At 43.6% G+C, this 21,750-nt stretch overlaps 2 protein-coding genes across 4 annotated transcripts; one reads left to right on the forward strand and one right to left on the reverse strand.

Moving 5' to 3' along the window:
* Positions 1-1,070: 1,070 nt before the first annotated feature.
* rnft1 (ring finger protein, transmembrane 1) lies at positions 1,071-4,952 on the forward strand. 2 transcript variants are annotated; one of them, XM_040180379.2, is made up of 9 exons: positions 1,071-1,342; positions 1,845-2,293; positions 2,377-2,453; positions 2,532-2,632; positions 2,875-3,028; positions 3,114-3,272; positions 3,360-3,425; positions 3,507-3,608; positions 3,994-4,952. In XM_040180379.2, the coding sequence occupies exons 1-9, from the start codon at positions 1,317-1,319 to the stop codon at positions 4,126-4,128; spliced, it is 1,269 nt and encodes a 422-aa protein (XP_040036313.1). In that variant the 5' UTR covers positions 1,071-1,316; the 3' UTR covers positions 4,129-4,952. The 2 variants fall into 2 exon arrangements, with proteins under 2 accessions (XP_040036313.1, XP_040036314.1); XM_040180380.2 differs by having other exon boundaries at positions 1,161-1,342; positions 1,968-2,293.
* Positions 4,953-5,043: 91 nt separating this feature from the next.
* rps6kb1a (ribosomal protein S6 kinase b, polypeptide 1a) lies at positions 5,044-13,984 on the reverse strand. 2 transcript variants are annotated; one of them, XM_040180378.2, is made up of 16 exons: positions 13,550-13,736; positions 12,880-13,028; positions 12,350-12,393; positions 11,577-11,697; positions 11,101-11,169; positions 10,411-10,558; positions 10,209-10,266; positions 9,465-9,565; positions 9,278-9,368; positions 9,063-9,153; positions 8,870-8,977; positions 8,725-8,787; positions 8,427-8,504; positions 8,239-8,346; positions 7,717-7,829; positions 5,044-7,328 (listed from the first exon to the last, which is right to left on the reverse strand). In XM_040180378.2, exons 3-16 carry the CDS (start codon positions 12,373-12,375, stop codon positions 7,091-7,093), a joined length of 1,413 nt encoding a protein of 470 aa, XP_040036312.2. In that variant the 5' UTR covers positions 12,376-12,393; positions 12,880-13,028; positions 13,550-13,736; the 3' UTR covers positions 5,044-7,090. The 2 variants fall into 2 exon arrangements, with proteins under 2 accessions (XP_040036312.2, XP_040036311.2); XM_040180377.2 differs by lacking the exon at positions 12,880-13,028 and having other exon boundaries at positions 13,550-13,984.
* Positions 13,985-21,750: the final 7,766 nt, after the last annotated feature.

A 21,750-nucleotide genomic window follows, 5' to 3' on the forward strand; every position in this document is an offset into this window, starting at 1 on the left:
TAAAATGTTTGAGTATATGTTAAACAATGGTGTTTGGATTTATTTACCATAAATTGTCTGTCTTTCTTTAGTAGACATTGTTTTCCGTGCAGCTCTATCAATTCCACTAACAGACAGAATAGTCCCCACGGGTCTACGCTGCCTCCTGGCCGCTAACGGCTGACTCAGTCAATCAAAATATGTTTCAAAAAGTGTGAATCACTGAAAGAAGTTTACACATTTTGTATTGGTGCATTAGAAAAAGACTAGAAGCATGTTTCAACTCGCTGTCAGGTTGTGAAACGTGAGTCCTCCAGTTCGGGGTTCACAGTATTTTACAAATGTTTTCAGTGTACACTCGTTCTGTTCACACCTATAGCCTGATCCTTCATTAGTGTCAGGCTTTTCGTTGTCAGTCCTTTCTTTGTTGCCAGGCTGTATTTTTGTATTTTCCCAGCATATCAAGTCCCGTCGTGCCTGCGCTCACACTTGTAGAAGAATTGCCAATATGCCTTCTTTATTGCAAAGTTTTATTATTGTAATAAGTACATTTGCATAAACATAGTTGGTGTGTGATTTATAAAGCTCATACACCTCATTGTTTTATAAATGTAAACAATTGGGTTGATCTTAATTTCTTTCACAACTTGAGCCAAAAATTGGCTTTTGCACACTTTACACACTTATATTTTTACACACATATTTCAACTTGCTGCGTTCATACGGCTCATTCATCACGTTCCTGCAAACAAAGAATTTGTGCTGCATTTGGATGGAAATGATCACACAGGCGCACATGCACTCGCACAAGAGAAGAAAACTGAGAATAAATCTTTGCAATAAAGACAGCGATGCATATAGAGAGGATTGTTCCAAATCACTACAAGGAAAACATTAGAATAATTTCAATGGTAAAGAGACGGATTATTAAAAGAACCAGTGATAGATCAGTCTATTAATTAAGAAAATACATCACAATGAAACAGTCTTATCAAGACATCTACAAAAATACCGTTGTATCCAACATCATAATTATCAAAAAGGAGATTAGGATGTGCAGCAGTATAACTGTAGTGCACACTAGCGTGTGGCGTTGTTGTGACTCAGGCTGTGGTGTGTAGATGTTCCACCAGGTGGCGGCGTTGCGTCTGGTGCGTCGTAAATATCTACAGAAGAAGTTTGCGACGTCCGCTGTCGTAAACAACGTCAAGATGTCTGAACCACCAGCTTATGGCTTAGCCTAAAACGCTACAGCTTGTTTTTGTTTTTGATTTACTTTAGCTTGTGTTTAGTTTGGCGACGTGGAGATTGTGTTAGATGGAGACCGAATACTTGCCATGAAACTCCGGATGCAGAATGACAGGTGAGCCGGAGCGTTTCCCCCGCCGGGCTGTCTGTTAGCTGCTAATGCTAACGGCAGCCGTGTCCGCCTCCGAGGAGACGGTTGTCTGCTTGTCGCTACTTTGGGGTTTATTCCACAAAAATGACTAATTCAACAGTCTTAAAGTAGTGCTGAGATTAATATACTATCGCTCATAGTCCACGCGAGATGTTCTGGATGAATGACGTTGTTAACTTTATAGTCGTCACTCTTACTGTTACACTAAATGCCGTTGCCATTATTTGATATGACAGCTTTTAAACCCTCTTTTAAAAATACACATCTCTATAATCACAAGGTGTCCTTGGTGTTGACACATGTTAAAGACATTTTAACGTAGTCTTTTGAGAAGAAAAAAAACATGCTATCGGGTAGTTTCACCGACAACTTGCATTAGGAACTATTGTTCAACTTGTGAACCCGGATGATTGATGCTGGACACCTTGCGACTGAGACTTTAAAGCCTCGTCTTTTTTTGTCAAAGGAGTGATACCAGCAGAGCACTGAAACTGAGGGACTCTCCTGCTGTTATGCAGCCCGATGCAAGTGAGCGGGGCGCTCATACAGGAAATGGTTTATCCCCAACTCTGCAACCACAACTTCCCAGAACACCGACCCCTGCTGCCGCTGCTGCCAACGAGCCGGAGAGCAACGAGGTGCGGGTAACCATGACCAGCAAGCCTGGGGAGTCCAGTGGATGTGCATCCTCCAGGAGGTCCAGAGTCACCTCCCACAGCCACTCCCACTCTCAGCCACACGGACACCATCGGGGGCCGCATCCCGGGGCTGAGCTCGACCCGCCTGACTCCGATCTGGACTCTGGAGAACCCAGCGGCTCCTTGTCTGAGCTGCGCTGTCTCTTCCGCTGGCTTCAAAAGAGTCTTCCTTTTCTGGTCATCGTGTGTGCTAAGCTCGTCCTCCAACACGCTCTCGGTGGGTAAGAGTGAAGCAAAACCCCGTGACTGTCACTGTAAACAAAGGGCATCGTTGTTTACTTTGTTCTTCCTGCTTACTAGGTCTGGCAGTCGGAGTTGGCCTCTTCACAACTTTTCTATATGTGAATAAAAACATTCAAACTCAGGTCTTTCTTCAGGTAAGATGAGAGCCGGATGACAAACCCCTTAGGCCATGTACAGTTAGACTCTTAAAGCATTCACCTGTTTCTCCTCAGGACCGCCACTCAAAGCTGCGCTGTGCGTGGCTGCTGCTGTTCCTGGTCTCTTCCAGCCTCCTGCTTTACTACACCTTCCTCGACGAGGCCCTTCACCATTGGTATGAGCTGATGCATCTCTTCACATCAGTTACCCCGGAACAACAAGGCTGTCTGGTTGTTTCCAGTGACCACTTAGGTGTTCTTGGGATATAATCTCAATTAGTATGTTGAATGTTCAGCCAGAACACATACTCTGGGTGACTTCACTCTCTCATTTGTTCTCCCGTACCGTAGTTTAGTAACCTGCTGTACCCGCCACGCTAAAACGTCCCATTTAACCTGAATGTCAACCTCTTTCCAGCCTCATCTTCCTCAGCCCAACCATTGAGCCGCTGGGTTTCTGGGAGGTTCTCTGGGCCGTCGGCATCACCAACTTCATAATAAAGTTTATCTCTATGGGGATCAAGTGCCTTATCCTGCTGCTGCCATCCTCACTGGTGACATACAGGACCCAGGTGAGAGTGGGAGGATTGATAACTAATGTTATGTATAGGTTGGCGGGGCAAGAAGCTCTTATTTTGTGTGTTTGAATGCCCCCAGGGGCGGTGGGTGATGCTGAGCGAGGAGCTGGGTCAGGCCCACCAGGCCATGGCGCCTTTCCCACTTTGGTTCCGCTACCTGGTCACATACCAGGAGGCCGACGGCACCCCTGGACTCACACTGGGGGTCCTGCTGGCTTTGCTCTATCTCATACTGAAGGTGCCATTACTATCAACTGAGCAATAGATCTTTGTCTTTTTAAAAGCAAAATTAAACATTTTGTCTCTTTATCTCTCTCTCTCTCAGCTGTTAGGATTTTACGGACAGTGGACGTTGTTTCTGAAAACCATGAGGATACTGGTTAAGGGCGAGGTCAGTGGTAAACCGTAGATCGTTTTGATAATTGGTCCCATTCAGGAAGCGGCTGTTTTAAAGGTGTTCTTTGTCTCTCAGCATACAGGCTCCGCAGCCACCAGGGGCCAGTGCAGCGAGGCTGGAGACGTCTGTCCCATCTGTCAGGGGGAGTACAAAGAGCCTCGGGCCCTGCTCTGCCAGGTAAAACCAAACGTGCTGCACGCCTTTAATCAACTAATCAACAGGTTTACTCTCCCATGTGTGCATCAATGTATTTAGATGCTCCGGGACCTTAACTCTTTAATTATGTTATCAAACTTTATCACAGCAGTTGCTCAAATCATGCAGTTTGTCAACTTAATTGAGTTGGCGCAGATTTACTTGAGAAAATCTAATACGTTGTTTTTTTTCTTCAAAAATGCAATTTTTAAAAAAAAACACTTTTCGTAAAAATAACCCATGTTTTTCTGTGAGTATAAAAACGTATTTTCCTGAATCAGATGAACTGAAGGGCAGCACTTTTTATAGATCTAGTCATGTATGGTCAGCGCAGGACATGCTGACGTGTTCTTTTTCTTCCGTGCAGCACATATTCTGTGACGAATGCATCGCTCTGTGGTTCAACCGGGAGAAGAGCTGCCCTCTCTGCCGCACCGTGATCACAGAGAAGGTTTACAAATGGAGGGACGGAGCCACATCTCCACATCTGCAGATTTATTGATTGATACAGGGCTTTTGGGTGCAGGGCATATGAGCTGGTAATTAATGTGATTCCATGTGGCCGTCAAGAACCACTGAGTAGTTGAAGTAATGTGCTGCATTTCATTGATCATCTGTGGACGGTGCCCTGCAGGAAGGACACACACATTGCAGTGGTGTTTCTTTACTACCAGCACATCCAGACATTACTTTCCACACATTTTTGGATTACTCTCCCCCCCCTTTACTTGACTTTATTCATCTTTTTAATCTTGATTTAACGTTGACTAAATGAGGAACAAATTGTTCTACTTCCAGTTCCCTCTACTTGTAAATATGGGAACATCAAATTAAATTTACACTGGGAGATAAATATATATATATATAAAAATTAAAAGGTATTTTAAACTGATTTTTCCCATCACATTTGACAAAACGTGCAACACAAACCCTTTTATCCAGTGTTTCTTTGTAATAAACTGTTCATGAGTGCTTTCTCAATTCTGCATATGTGAACAGTAAAAGCTTCTAGGAAGCCCACTAAACAGTAATACATGTTATTCAATAGTCCAGTAGTGACCAGAGCGTTGCCATGGCAGACTAACGAATAACTTGGGATGGACAGTTTGTTATGCGTTTGGTTACTATTTCTTTGCATTTTCTGATAAAAAGGATGCAACTGAGCGTGTGAGTAATTCACGCAAATTATTTTTCTATAGAGGCGTCAGACTTGTTTTTGTAAAAACCAAAAACTGGGGAAAAACTTCTATTTTTATTATGTACAAAATCCTTTTACGGTTCCTTTTATCCATTTAAATGCATCTGAATAAAGATCTATCTTTTGAATGTTTGAAAATCTTTTTTGCTGAGTAGCTAAACCTTTGAATCACATTAATCCAGTAGACAACCCAAGATAATCGGTTCGCCACTTTGTAAATTCCATTGTTACATTGCTGCTGATCATTTATTTTAACTTCATCATATATACGTGATGCATATTAACATTATGCAATATTTCCATTTCGAGGGTCATATCTTGAGGTAACCAGCAACAGGGATAAGGTTAATACCTGCTGTAGTCAAAGAAAGTGTTTCATACCTGAAGGAAGCTTGATGTTAGTTCTCAAACAACTCGTGTTGTTTGAGTGTGGCGGATACTCAAAAGTACCTGCGCACACACGCGATTCTGCTTAGATCATATGTGAAGCAAACGAACATCGTTGGTTTTGCATCAGTTTTTTCAATGCAAAACAAACATGCTCAGGTTTAAGATAATTGAAATGTTTTCTAAAAGTCTCCCTTCACTTTGATACTAAGACAGAATAAATACTGTAGGGCATTAAGGTAACTCCCCAAATTTGGAATTCATCTGAGAATGCTGTAAGACAAGTTCTGTAAAAATAAAATTATACTGTACATGCTTGTTACCATTATAGCATATCAAGTCTCGACAGAATTCCAAATCAAATGATGACCCATTCTGCTGCCTGACCTAAATAACACTACATAATAAATATATAGCTTGCATAGTGTGAACAATACAGTGGAAACACATTGGCACTTGAAATAAATATTGTAACAAATTAACCAAACGTTAGGTGTAATAAAAATTAAAAAAAACTAGTGATTGGTCATAAACACAATTGTACCGGAATGGTAGAAGAAAGCGAGTTGGCTCAGACTGACAAAGGTCCATTTAGGAACCGTTGTCTGAGCTACTCATCAAATAACCCTAAACGGTCTCTGCCAGCATCAATGTGTAAAACAAACCCAAATGTGTGTGACCTTTGACCTTGTAGTTCTAGCTAACCAGCAACACACTTGTTGTCCGGAGCTTTTTCTCAACAGCAAAAGAGAAAGCATTTGGTCATTGAAACAGTATGTGCTGATAACAGAAAACACCAAGGAGCCTTTCAAACTGAAGCTCATTTTCATCCATTTAACTTTCACTTGTCATTGAGGGAATCTGCACCTGACAGCGCGGTCGGTAGTGCAGATTTCAATGGCTTGACTCCAGAGGCTCATATAGTAGCTGCGCATCACACAAACAGGTCATACATCTCCTCCCAATCAGGGCTCAGCCTCTACCACATGGACCCACTTACTGCAAACGCATGGAAGGGATACACAAAGCACAAACACATGAACACGGCCTGAATCAATGCATTTCAGCAAAAATGAATGTGTGGATTGCGGGTCGAGATCACACGAGTAGGTGAGTTAAAACTAATGGTGCAGGGTTGATTAGAGCAATGCAGTGCAGGAGATTCACGCAAAAAAAACAATGCATACAGTCGGCTTACATTCAACACAAAGATACAGACCAGGCCTCCGACAGAACGCACCCCAGTCAGAACGAGTGAAGCAGCCAGCCGTTGGTACTGATTGTGGTGGAAGCGATGCCTTCAGCTGAAAGTTCACCTCAAGTCTTTTTTAAAATTTTTATTCGCACTCCACCCTGCTACTGGCCACACGCTCCAGTGACAAAAGGCAACGTGATTGTTCTCCTTAAACATGAAAGGAATACTGTGTTCGTTGTGGAACGGTTTCCTAATAAATGTACCTACTCGCAGCAAACCCTGTGAGTTCTCACAAAAGCCCTGCATATCCAGGTGCAAATAACCAGCCAATGACGCAATGAGTCATCAACACCAGAATTAACATTCAGCAGACTTGAGGATCAAAGAGCACCATATAATGTCAGTAGAGTACACACGTCGTTACTGAGCCTACAAGAAGCAAGCAAACTCTCGTTGAAGAGCCACCTCGCTCACCCAACTTCCCCCGACTCTCCTATCTACTGCACTGCTGATTATCTGCGTCAGGGGGGAGGCAAGGCGCTGCTGGAAGAGCTGGTGATCGACACTGACAGCGTCAGTCAATTGGAAAACATATTCTACAAGTCTCTCTGAAAGCAAAACAAATAAAAAAAGGAAGACGACGAGGAATTAGAAGAGTCCTAGTGTTCTCAGGAGAGCCAAGCGTCATAGGTTCATCCGTAGGTGTTCTGGCCGCTTGGAGTTCATGGGGTAGGTCTGCTTTTTGGAGTGTCCCGCGTTGATGCCTTTAGGGAGCCTGATGGGGAGCGGCGCAGAGGCCTCAGAGCCACTGCCGCTCGTGTCCATTGTCTCCGCTGCAGACACCTCCATGGGTTGCCCCGCAGTGCGTCCCGTCGCCGGCGGTCCCCGCAGCCAGCAGTCCCCAGCTACAAACTTCACCGGACTGGAAGAGGGAGATGTGAGACACTGGTGTTCGCGAGGCACAGGCCCATTGTTTGAAAAACAACAGGGTAAAGGCAGATTTATTTATCTAACCACCCCCATGGAAGCATCTGTCCAATAGTTAGCAGATGTTCAGCCATCACATCCCTTTATCCACCTGTGTTCTCTTTTTATCTCAAATTTCTCTAAATGGAAGTCGACTCAAGATTAACGCAAGTGGCCCTGACCTGTTCCATTTGGAAAACAGCTCACATTTACCATCCCAATGGTGGCTTTGTTTGTCCCCTGATTTACAAGGTCGGCCAACGGGTAAAATATGTGGAAATGACTTGCTGTTCTGAAAATAACAGATGGATCTCAAACCCGGGACCAAAGAAACTTGCCGTTACCTCACAGGTGTTCTTGGGCTTCCTGGGAACTTCCGGGGTGAGCGCACCTTTGGCTCAAGAGAGAACCTTTCTTTGACGTTTTCCAGAACAGACGGGGCTACATATGTGAAACCCTTGGGGGAGGAGGGGAAAAACAGAGAGCGGTCTTAGTCCATCTCTTCAAAGACCATCTTTCCAAAAACAAACCACCGCTGATGATGAACAATGAAATGCTGAGTAAACCACATCGTGCCATGTGCTGGAACAGTGAGAGAAGCTTCCAGGAAAGCCAACACGACACCAGGTGGAATGAATTAACCGATTCTCGTAAGACCTACCAAGGAAATAAAAAAAACGGGTCCATAGCTGGCCTCTGTTTGTGTTCCCTTTCTTCATTCCAAATCTGGTTTGAAGCGTGTGTTCATTGTGCACATATATCATGGATTATTCCCTAAAAAAATTTGTTATGTTACGAATAATTCTGGTCACTCCAGAAAGTGAGACGGTGAGACAGAAGAGTTACAGCAATCGTACAGCACCCACCAGGAAGGCTTGATTGGCACTCTCGCTGAGCGTGGAGTCATCAGGGCTGTCCACTGGAGTCTGGCTGGTGAACTTGGAGTCAAACTGGCTGACGTCATCAGCCGATTGCTGGCAACAGAATAGCAAGTCAGGTAATCATCTGAGCCAAGAAATGATATTGGTCACAACAATAAAAACAAAATGCTTACCAGATATGGCTTAAATGGAGGCTCTACTTTGCGAGCCAGGAGGTCATCCCAATTGATGTGACGGAAGAATGGGTGGGCCTTGGAAACACAATGACAGAGGTGGGATTTAATATTTCATGACTACTCTACATACCTGCTTTGGGGGTGAAAAGGGAGACAACGTGGGGGAGATTTTGCGCAAAAGTTGCCATGTTGGCAACACTGATTTGAAGGATGTAAAGTGGGAGGGGAAATGAAGACGCTGTGGAGATCTCAACGCGGATTGGCCAAGACTCGTCACATCACATCAAAGATTTACCTGGACCTCGGCAGCATCTCCTGGTCCGGCACCAAGACGCAACGAGGCATTTCGTTTCAGCAGCTAAAACAGAAAGTTTGGAGATTCGTTATGTTTCCGCAGCGACCACACGTCCATCAGAGCACGAGTCAGAAGGAAGGCTCACCTTTTTCAGGAGGTCCCTGGCTTCTTGTGTTAGGTAAGGCGGAAGGCTGAGTTTGCATTTCAAGATTTTATCAATTGTCTTTTTTCGGTTTTCACCGGTGAATGGGGGCTAAGAAAGAGTAGTCAGATAAAAACAGTTAGCAAAAGAAGACAATTTCTTTCTTTAGCAATGCGGCTAATTAGTGTGCACTTACTGCCCCTGTCAGCATGTCATACATAAGAGCTCCCAAACTCCACCAGTCAACAGCTCGGTTGTGTCCACTCCTCATCAGGATCTCTGGAGCCCTGAGGAAGAAGAAGGGAAGGACCACGATCACACAGCAGATACCCCAGGAGGTACGAAATACGACTGAATGCGCACAGCTCAGCAATAATGATTTAGTCTGCATGGTGATTGTGTGTGACATACATGTATTCGATAGTGCCACAGAAGGTGTGGGTCACCGTCCCGTCGTGGATGGACTCTTTGCAAAGACCAAAGTCTGTCAGCTTTACATGTCCTAGAAGGGGACGAGAACAACGTGAGAACATGACAGGTAAGACAGGTAGTAAGAATAGTTTGTCTTTCTTCACAGCGATCCTTCAGGTCGGTGTACCGTTGTTGTTGAGCATGATGTTCTCGGGCTTCAGGTCTCTGTAGATGATGCCTTTCTGGTGCAGGTGGCCAAGTGCCATTGAGATCTCAGCCAGGTAGAAACTGTCAAGACACGCAGGTCACACGTTCAGCAAACAGTCGCTGACATCAAAGTGATTATGTGGGGTTGTTAATGTTCTGAGATCTGCAGTAGGTCTTCTTCACAACGTCATCTAGGTTATTGTAGGATTATTACACACTTCATCTAGAGGCTGTGTATATTTCTAAAATAGAACAGCAGATATTCCAAGCGACACCACCCCACGCCCCCCCCAGAACCGACTGCTTTCCACCTAAAATCCCCTCAACAGGTGTGCGAAGAGTATTCTGCCACAACAGATCATACTGACACCAGAAGTGTATCTGGCTTGTAAGTCATGAGTCAGCAATAAAAGACCTTGCAGAGGCAACTGGCAATACTGGGTGTTTGTTAAGATGCCCTTACTGTTGCCATCTGGAAATGGGTTCATATTGTAAACAATATGGGAACAAACACAGGCAGTGGAGAGGGGGATGAAAAGATTCAACAGGATTTAGATTTGACGTGTTTAAACAAAACATAACAATTTAGGGATGTACAAAAACAACATTTTTTTTAATGTATTTTTTAATCGCAGGATAAGCTCCCTCTCAACTTGAAGTTAGTCAGCTGACGGCTAATGTTATCCCAGATGGTTCAGACTTCATCGGGGAAAGACTAGCTCACCATGCCGTGTCCTCCATGAAGATGCCCTCTCTTTCCAGTTGCATAAACAGCTCCCCTCCTGCAGTCACCACACATAGACATTTATCCACTTTGGAGATCAACAGTTTAAAAACGCCCATCCAATATCCGCTGCACACTTAATTCTCCATGCTTATAAAATGATGAATTTGTTGTGTGTTTGATTGGGCCACAGGATGCTCACCGCTCAGATACTCCAGGATGAGGTACAGCTTTCCCCCGGTCTGGAAGGCATAGATGAGGTCCACGATGAAAGGATGCTTCACCTCCTCCAGGATGTTCCTCTCGGCTTTAGTGTGAGCGGTGTCCTTCGCATTACGCACAATCATGGCCTGGCAAGGGACAGAGCGGCACACAGCGAGTCAGGGTGTGAAACTGTGAAGAATTACCTTCGCCCCATTAGCGGGTGTCAAAGCTTCATCGGCCGCAGATGCAGAGCAACAGCCAAGTCACATTTAGCCAATAAATACAGTTATTATCCCTAAGCTTCGAGGAATATGAGCTGGCTGTTTAAACGCGGTCTGGCAACAGCTCTGTGTCAGCTGCAGAGAGGAGGTCGAGCTGAACAGAAGCAGCAGATCCGAGGTATTATGGGAAAGAGCCTCCCTCAGTACGTCACCAGAGAAGGCCCACATGTAAAACGCTGATATGTATTTCCTGTGCTCCTTCCCCGTAGCTGTGGGCCACTTGTCTTTGCTTATATATGCATGAGATAATGCAGATGCTCCCACACTGCACTACTGTATTTGGGATGTTAATGGGTGTCGTGGTGGACGACAAACCAAATTGAGTTGCTCTTAAAATGAATTAGATGATTTTCATTGAAGAAATTGAAATCCCTTTAGCCAAACCTGAGACGGGGCCATTCACTCACTTTCTTCAAAACTTTCATTGCGAATATCTTCCCAGAGGTGGAACCAGAAACCTTCCGCACTTGAAACACCTGTAGAGAATTGTATATCGAATCAAGCATAATCCACAGATATTTATAGAGGTAACTTGAAACATTTAAATAATACATCATATCACATGTTTTCAAAACTTCCCACTATGTAATAATTCCTGATGATTAAACAAATGTAGGTGATGTGACAAGGAGCTATATAAGGAGCAGAAAAAGGATATATGCATTAACTTTTTATAAAGTTTTAGCAGCTGGAATAGAAAAGTGGCTTTTCAGTGGCTATTAGAGACTGTGACTGAGACTGACAGAGTTAAACACCCAACTCCAGAACCAAACATGTATACAGAATATATGGTTTGACCCTTCACATTTCAAGTCATGCTACATCACAAAGGGGGAAAACAGAGGAAGACCAATTCATAAGCGTGTCCCAGCAGATGCCTCACCTTTCCATAGCCACCTTTTCCCAAAACTTTCAGCAGCTCAAAGCATTCAGGCCTGATCGGCTCTGTTCCCTGGTTGACGCTGTTTTCTGAAATTTCAAACTTCTCACAGTCATCCATGTTACTGGCAAAAAAAGAAGAAGAAAAAAGAAAATCACATTTGAAACATTCCTTATCATTATGTTTGCAATTTCAAAGATAACAGTATTATCAAGAATATCAAGCATTTGACATAGTTCCCATTAGTGCAGGGACCCCTAATTGTATTATTAGACTTAAGAGACCCTAGATTTTATAAATCATTATTGGGTCTATTTGGATAGGTGACAAATTAAAGGAAACTCACACAGTTGCTTTGTACAGGGTTAGAGGGGGTCCCTAAATAGGTTAAATTAAAATTTCACAGAGAACAGACCCCAATTAAACATCGACGTGGGACTGAAGTGTTACACATCAATCTCCATCACCATCATCAAAACACAACAATTTGGAATCTCCTGGTCAGATGTTGTTGTTCTCCACAGATGTTCGGGAGGCTTGAGATGGTTTGAATAACACATTCCGTTTTCCCTTTGAGTTGTAACCCTCTGCAAAATACTAGACAGCTGGTTTACGCTTTAGTACTACTTGTGAATACTGTAAAAACATCACCATGGAAGGTTTAGAAGCACTAAAAGTTCTTCACAACTCCTTCAGGACAACATCCAGCCATCCAAATAAACGGTTGTTTATTTCCCCTTCAGGCAGCCGGTGAATTATAGTTCTGTTGTACTTACAAGTCAAAGCCACTGCACTGGTCCATGTATTCACCAGGCTGGCCCTGAAAACACGAGGCACAGGACAGACAAACATGCGGGTTTATCATAGACGTTACATACATTTAGATTTTAGGGTTTGTGATCATTTCGGTTTATTCGCTATAAGTTACGACTGAATAAAGCATCACTAGGCTGCTTAAATATACACACACCTCCTCCTGACGTTTAGCAGCAAAAAGCCCATTTCTAGTGTAGCTAATAACACAATGATGACCAGAGAAGAGTCAGACGCGTGTAACACGCAAGTTAACCAACTTAACTATTAGCTATTGACTCGTAAAGTGAGCGGTGGGGAAGCAATAAACAGCGAGGTCGATTTAGACTTACAGACGGGTTGAATTTCAGCATGTTGTTGCTCCCGAGTTCATTTATGAATGGATATATTTATGTATCTATTTGTGAGTTAACGTTAATACACGAAGTGTTTAAGTCAACTTATGCAACTAATCAACACACGAATGTGCTTTTCGTGCCGGTGCAGCTCGTACCAGCGCGCTCCATCGTCATGGCGACGGTGAAATAAAACGCCACATTGAGGGTGACTCTTCACTCCTGTATGATCGGCGTGCTTCATTCCTGCCGTCGTTGTTCACCTCCCCTCCGTCAGTACATTGAAGACGCGGTGGCGCCGGTGTCTCTGCCGGGTGAACATCATGTGGCGGTCAGCCGAACGTACGCCGTCACACGCAAACTTCTCCAACAACACGAATAGTTGCGCGCGTGCAACGTTACACCGGGACGGCGATGAAACCCAACTGTGTTCGGCCATCGTTTTAAATTCAGAAAACGCAAACTGATTTCCACAGCGACAATGCGGCACTGCTAGATTCCGCGGGAAAGGGTGAACGCGGACATGTCTGTAAGCGGGTACCTGCCAGGTCAATGGTGCTAGCAGCGCAGGCCTCAGCCCTGCTAACTGCTAGCTAGCTGGCTAACAGCGGCGGCATCAGCCCTGCTAACTGCTAGCTAGCTGGCTAACAGCGGCGGCATCAGTCCTGCTAACTGCTAGCTAGCTGGCTGGCTGGCTAACAGCGGCGGCATCAGCCATGCTAACTGCTAGCTAACTTGCTGGCTAACAGCGGCGGCATCAGCCCTGCTAACTGCTAGCTACCTGGCTAACAGCGTCGACATCATCCCCACACGTTAACGTGAACTCACCCCATCCTCGAGGTCGTCGTCAGAAACATTCCCATCCGGTTGATCCAAATCGATGTCGAAAACACCGGCCATGGCCACCAAACTTCACTCGGTGTTTAGTCAGACAAAAGTGCCGCTCCCCGACCTCATGGGACAGCCATCCCCGTAAAACCGGCTGCAGCAGACGGCATGGGCTAGCATCCAGCTAACCACAACAAGACAGGCGGCGGGCATCAGGGGAAGCCTCTAGTGTCGGTCACCGGCACTACTCGGCTCCGGCTGGCTCGGAGACCAGTTAGTGGACAAGAGATAACTTGCAACAATGACGGAGGCTTTAACCTCACTCAGAAAATAACATACATTCTTCCAGAGCGAGCCGAGTGAATTGCAATAATTTGATGTAAAGTTACTCAAGGGCTTGACTTAACTTAAGGTGTCCTGACACTCGATTACAGTGCAGAAGGGCGATTTGTTATTTTGATTAATTGACAGGGTTTTTTTGACAAATGAAACTCCAGCCGTATATGAATGTTTTGAAATATTATTTTTATTATTTGTCCATCCTCCCACCCGTATCTGCAAAAAAGCTGAAACAATTAGTTGTTACTGCATTTCTCACTATTTGCTTAATTTTAATAGGGTAAGGAACCAATCAGGAAAATAACCATCAATCCAAAATAAAAGATAATCATTAGTTGTAATTTTATAAAAGAAGCTAAAAAAGAGCACCGTCTCAGCAAACTACACAATTCAAGTCCTGATTTTACTTAATGCATGTGTTATACATCGTAATTATAACCTTAATTATCATTATTAATATTAATGAGTCACAGGGGCAATTTATCTGTTCATTGAGATATTTAAGTTACATTTCCAGTACAGCGTGTTGGCTTATAACATATTACCTTATTATTTTAACAATGTGATATATCATTAAAGGAACTGAACACTTCCTCCACTGGCATTACAACAGTTTTCTTCAGCAAGTGTGTGAATAAATCATTAATAAATCAAATCATCATTCAGTGGAAGACATTACTTTATGTCAGAAAGTAACCTTTTAATGTGCCTCCCCCACTTTCCTTTACTTGTTTCTTTCACCGACAACATACAGACACATTCACTTTAAATCATAATCTGATTACCGTTAAGGGACTATCTGTGGTTATGAGGTCGTTGCTTTAATGTGGTATTGTTATGTGGAACTTTACATCAGAAAAGTGGAACATCCCCTTGTTTGATCTGTTGGATCTTTGTTCCCAGAATCAAAAAGGTCAGTTTAGTTTAATTATTAATGTCGAAAGCTTTACACGTAGATGAAGCATTTCCAACATATATCATTACTGAACCATAGAAGAATTTAATTTGATATTTCTTTGTTGCTGTCTGGATCTTTTGTTCATATTCTTCTCAGTTATGTCAAGCTTGCATAACCATACATTCTGTATTGAGCAAAAGAATAAAAAAATAATTGTATGCTGCGCAACTAAATTTATTGGGATTAAGATACACAGTGAAACAACCAATTCTTTCCAGTCCAGTGTTGCTATGAGGAAAACAAATGTTTTTTAGACGTCTGACACAGAACATGACCTTCAGTAATGTTCCTTCGGAAAAACTGTGTTACTCTGAATATGGAATAAAACCTTGTTCTTAAAACTGTTTATTTCACTGTTGACCACTGGAGTCCAAAGCAAGAACTAAGCAGTAAACTATTGTAATTATAGTATTTGTTTGTTAGAATGTTAGATCCCATGCGTCTAATACAATGACAAGGCAAAATGTCTGCTTTGAAAAATACATATTTCATTGCTTAACTGTACAATACAAGTTGTTAAGTCTCGGGCTGAGGTGGGTTCTTCCTCGTCTTTCTCCTCGTAATTCACTGATAGGTCCGTCTTACAAATCCTATTTCTTACCTGTAGGTGGCAGTGGGGAAAAGGGAATCCTTTCCAGGGTGTGAAAAACATTATTCATTCACCCTAATATCTGCCTGTAAAACACTTTATTGCAACACTTTACTGGGACCTGTGGTTGAGCCAAACAAAAAAAAGAAGTAACATAACAAAACTAGGCCAGTCTATCCACCTCTAGAAACGGAATAAACTAAATGGCCATGCACTTCTCTATACCTTTTTGGTAAAACAGAACACAGAGGAGGCATCAACCAATAACCTCGTGCTTCTAGACAGTGACTACGCGAGAGTAGCAATGTACAGGATACCGCAGACTCCCCTGGTCCTCAGCGTCCCCCCACAGACCTTCACAGCCACTTTCAACGTTTACACTCTTTCAGATCAGCATTACACCTTCTTCCAGTCGGTCTTGCTCCTTTTAATTCCCGAGCACTGCCCGGTTGATTGGCGAGCACACGTGGAGCCCAATCACCGGGACGGCACCTGGAAAGAGACAGAGGGATCGAGACGAGAACAGGGTGCGAAAACCAAAGACAGGACGTGGGAAGGTCTCTTGCCCAGCCTGATATGTAACAGTAATCTTTAGCTAACCCTTCCTGTTGCTTTTCTGAAATAAAGCTGATGGGAAATCAGTCAGAAGGAAATAACAGCCGCAGCAATGCTTATAACTGAGACTTTTCTTAGAAGTAGTAGATCTTCACTATACTTTATTAACACTGACAATGGTTACTGTTGAAATTGCCACTAGGTCTTCAGTCTTGGCGCTAGAAGGCCAATCTATAACACGGCTTCTTTTGTTGTGGGGGTCCTGTTTCCAAGAGGCTCAGGACAGGCCCCCTGTGGGGCGGCGTTACTTTGAGCGCTCCATCTGATAGTTTGTTTTACTTTGATTGCCCGCTGATCAAAACCAGCTGCACCGGGTACAGAAATATGTTTGTGTGTGTGTTCTTTGTTTTGTTTGGCTTTGTTTATTTTGAAAAGGGGACAGACTAGACACTCCTAGAAAGTCCCACAAGCTTTGTTTAGGGTCCGTGTCCTGACTTGAGGTTGCTGTTGTGATCACTCAAAATCACTTTGCATATCATCCAACTCCGTTGTGTTCTCATGTTTGGCCTTTGTCAATATGGAAGGACATTAGTTTACATCTGAGGGTGAAAGCTGTCAGCATCTCCATATGTTTCTTTTTCTTTCTTCAATGCATATGTCTGGTCTTTACTGCGGGACAGAAGTCTTGCGTGATGATTTAGGACGTAAAGGTAAGCTTGTTGTAGTGGGATAAAATCCCTTTTTGGTATTTAAAAGATGTTCTGTGGAGGTAAAGGACAGATGTGGTCATCACAGATGTGTCAGACTGTTGGCACCAATCAAATATGAAAAGTGGGAGTGTGACTTCTTTAAGGGGACGGGTGAGGTAAACACAGAGTAGAAGTTATTTGGTGGAATATAACTGCAGAAAGGCCAGACCAGATGAGCTGGCAGCACAGTGTGTTTGCTGTGCAGTCTGCCGTGGATGTGTTGGGTTTTGTTTGCTCTTTGTGGTTGTTAGGGGCACGTTGATGGGCACGCTGCATACAACCGCTCTGCGTGTTGTATGCAGCAGGCCTCATGCAGAGTGGACAAGAGTAAAATTAGCTCTGGTCCCATGAAGGCTGATAGCTTAAGTTGTTAGTTGAAAAGCATGTATGCATATTTTCCAATATGTCCAACTTGTTTCTTTAACGTGCTCGTTGAGACGGTAACTGTGCCTCCAATCAGAAATGATAGGCATCGCCTTTTATACTTCAAATACGTCCAATTTTCTTTATACATACATCATTTATGGTCCTATGGGAATAAATCATACCAGATTAGACATTTTTTATTCCAGTTCCAGTTTTGTTTTTTAGTGAACTATTGAAACCACTATTGAAATTTAAATAGGTAAAGGTCGATATTCATGGTCCTCAGAGGAAGAATCCCATTGACTTGGAAGCCACGGGTAGAATGAGATTCATGGTCCTATCTAGCTAAAGCTGGGAAGTGGCTATTGCTATTAGCATCTTCAACACCCTCCAATAAATCAAGGTGTTCCTTCGCATTTCGCGTTCAAAGTGAACCATCTTCCAAATGAACAATGCATTCTGAAGTTGCTTACTTTGCATCACCAACACAAATGGCACAACACACAATATAATTGGTATGCTTGGAGGGTGAGACATTCCTGTGTAATATTCCCGAGGTGGGATCGTGTCATGACACAGAAACCTGCATTGACACGTGAACCCTTTTTGAGGATAAAAGCAGCTGCAGAGTAAAGTCCACATAAGATTTCAAGCATTGCGGTTCACTCAATGACGTTCTCTTACATCGAAGTGTTGCTTCTGACTGCGTGTGTGTGTGTGTGCGTTGGACCGGTACTACAACACTCACACCCCCTGTGTTTCTTATGGCACAACTTAATGATGCAGTTTCCTGTAGAATTAGTCAATTACCTTTAAAGGTGCGATAATAAATACACAACGCGGCTTAGCTCTTAACTCCTTGAGAAAGGTGGAAGAGCTACAGATGTGTGTGTTTGGTCACACTGCTGCCATGCTGGCACTGAGGCGGATGCTGCTGCCTGAATATTCTGTTAAAATACCCGCGTATCACTTAGCTCATCACAGCCGAGGGAAAAGCATTTTGTTGTGACAAATTCTGAGAAATAATACTTGGTAACATAGTGATGGTTTTACTCATGTATTCAAATGATTCCTTGACAGAGGTCAGCCGGGTGCCTGCTGATAAATTGAGTTAGGCGCCCAACGTTTCTGAGTGGACCCCAGCCGGCTGATTCAAATGAGAGCAATAATACTGTATTTCTCCTCTCAGATGGAGTGACTTGTGAAGAGCCTGCAGTCGATGATAAGCTTGTTTGATCTCGGCATGCCAAAAGCCACAATAAAGCAAACAAAGGCTTTGGAAGACGGGGCTTTACAGTAATCACGTGTGTGTGTGTGCACATACATAAACATGTGTGTAGGAAGAGCTATCCACACACATAAAGCTAGCATAACATTACCACATCCCTTTACAGTTTTATTTTGTAGGATTCTCCATTATTTTTGCAATCACACTGCAATCACACTACAATTTACTTACAACAGTTTTTTACCACACATCAAACCATGACCTTTCTTCGGTAAGAATCTTTCTATGTGCCGGCTTACTCCACTCTGGTCCGATACGACCCCCCGAATGCTAAATAGAGAAGCTTAATGTGATTTAGACTGTTTTAGTTAAAGGAATAAAAAACATTAGTAAGCATTATTTAATGAGACGTGAGTGTGGATAACGAAATGCAGAGTGGGCTTGTGGGTGGCGGATAAAGTCAGTGATATTTAGGATTCTCCTGGTGGTTAGGCAGCAGACAGAGGGGTGGGAGGTGGGGGAGGTGGGGGGGGGGGGATTCAACCGGAGTACATGTACAGCATACAGAGAGACCAGAGACAGAGGGAGAACAAAAGCAGAGTCATTATTTGAACATCCGTCCCCCAGCTTGTTTGGACAGGCAGGATTTGCATGTTGAGCTTGCAGCCAGAGCCCTGGGGCAGGGTGAGGTGGGGTTGGTGCGGAGGGTAGAGAAAATCGTCTTCGTGGTGCTCAGGGCGTGGCTGCTCTGGGAGGGAACTTCTTCCGACAGGTGTTTTGTAGCAGGATACACAACCTTAGTCCTGCCCCATAGTCACACAGACTGTACATGAGGTGAAAAAAAGACCTGAATCACATAATCAATTCATGCAAATGCATGTGAAATTATTTTTTATTTTAAAAGGAGCATTTTTGTTTAAATTGATTTCATTGCAAATTCCCCAGATGTAGATCTGTACAGAAGTAAATGTTTCATATAATGAGCTTATTTTAAAAATCGGAACAATCATTTTCTAACAATCTGTCACATTACTATTATTTACTAATGCAAATACAATTTGCAGTTTATGGTAACAGGGTTGCATCTAAATATGATTTGAATGGGAAGAGCATAAGGTGAGCTATATTCACAGCTCACTAATGGTTTACATGGAATCTGAAATGGAGATGATGTCAGCACGGAGAGAGCCAATGAGTAATGTGATGACCATTTGGTTTGGATGTGAAACATTAGCCGGTGAAATTGGAGTTGAGATGGTATCCTTCTTGACCATCTTTCTTGGCTGACATGTGAGATTCTTTGGAGGTCCGAAGGTCAACACCGGTCCAGTGTGATCAAGACGTATCACAAATAAACAGAACACCAATCCACTTCTCAATCGACTTTATTGATAGTGAACGCACATGAGAAACCACTACATACATATCTTAACAACCAGGGTAAACATTTATAACAGAAATCTAGACAAACACGCACACACACACACACAGGCATGCAAAAAGGGGGCTCCCTTATTGAACAGGACATCCCGAAACTGTCAAGAAAAATACTCTCCAAGCCAGTGAGCCATTCCAGTGTTATCCAATGATTTTGCTTTTATGACCAGCAAAAGGTTTTACCCTTTGGCTCTGCTTTTAGAAAAAAAATAATCTAAAAAAGAAACTGAAGCTTTGCGGCAAAAGTATCCGCTGGTTAAGCAATAATTTTCAGCTTTGTATAATTACCAACTTGTGGCCCCTAGAGACACGTCCCCGTCAAGAGAGTTGTTTCAATAAAAGGCAGCCTGCTACAAGAAGAAGCGCATATTGAGCAACAGAAGAGAGAGAAGAGGGAAGCGTGAAAGGGAAGGGGAGAGACGGGTGAGAGCTGTGAGTACTATACGTAAGACTGGTGTGTCATAATATGTTGTGTTGCAATAAGGTGTGTACTTTCTGAATTCTCTGGAAATTCAAGAGGACAGAGCCAGCTCACACACACACACGTACGCACATGCAGAAGTACTCTATTGACATCTCTACATCTGCAAACATGCGAGAACACAGTTCCCCACAAAGAAACCACATAAAAAACCCTCATGAACGTCAGCATGGGGGAAATAAACAATAGGGCCATATTTTCTGACGTTTGATAAGCGGTTGGGATAAAAGGAAGTGACATCGCAGCACACGCCTCTAAAATGGGAACTGATGCTAACGGAGACAATGACAACAACAGAAAGAGGACAAAACAGGATGCTGGTCAGATGAAAGCCCGAAATGTCAGACAGCCTACAGACTGTTGTCGCCTTGCAATCTTAACAGCCAACACCAGTCTGATAAGCTATCGGACAGGCCGAGAGAGTGACAGACACGCCTGAGACGGACGCGTGTGCAGCGCCGACAACAATGAGAACAAAAAAATAAATCAATAAACAAAAAGATTCCTGATCCGACTTACCATGACAGGAGGGAGAGGAGACGTGAATGTTGTGCTGAGAGCTGGTGCAGAGCACCGGGTTCAGCCGGCTCAACAGTGCCTCTCTGTTTTGAATCTAACGCGAGTGATTCGTCTCCTGGCTCCGGCACCGAGGCAGTGCAACGAGTTCATTTGAAGGTTCAGCTGAGGTAACGGCACAGACGCTTTTCACTGTGCGCTAGAGGGTCCGCTCTCTCCCTCCCTCCCTCCCTCCCTTCCTCTCTCCCTCTCTCCCTCTCGCACCCACTGTGCTCAGTCCAGCGTAGCACAGCAGCGGTAGAGAGAGGGAGAAGAAAACTGCACGTTTCTCTGGTAACTATGAATAAAAGAAGGTCCCGCTTATAGAGAGCCAGCGGACGTTATCCGACGAGGAAAAAAATAAGCGTTAATCACATAAAGACAAAGGAGCTTGCCGGACTCATCTGAGGTTAAAGGTTTTTTTTTTAAAATAAAGCTAAATGTACAAGTAAAGACAAAGACAAATATTTACCACGACACAGCCTGTCTCTAAGTTCAATGAGCCGCTACCGTCTGCTATACTATATATAAGACTTCCAGGCACTCCTGGTCTATTAGTGGAGCCAGTCTGCTTAAATCCATAAAAGATAAAAGGGAGAGCAACAAATGTGGCAGTGACACAAACCCAGCCTCCTATCTGCCTCCCGCTCCCCGTCTCAAACACCAGCGCACGCGTGCACATTCATTATATGGCTGCATCTGGTAAAGTAGCCCCGGGCTAACTCATGTGCTCTCTTCCTGGAAGCAGAACAATAAGGGTAGACAAAGGGAGCAGCAGAGTGATTCATGGCCGATTCATCATATCTCATCCACAAGTACCATGACGAGCATACACAAAAGAAGTGGACGTCTAAAGCACCACAAACACTTTTAAAGAGTATTAACATCTCCACTGACTTACAACTCTCCCACATGGGGAAATGAGACGGCTCCGAAGTGGACAC

The sequence above is a fragment of the Gasterosteus aculeatus genome, chromosome 7 (assembly GCF_964276395.1).
Source record: "Gasterosteus aculeatus chromosome 7, fGasAcu3.hap1.1, whole genome shotgun sequence".
In the NCBI taxonomy this organism is placed as follows: Eukaryota; Metazoa; Chordata; class Actinopteri; order Perciformes; family Gasterosteidae; genus Gasterosteus; species Gasterosteus aculeatus.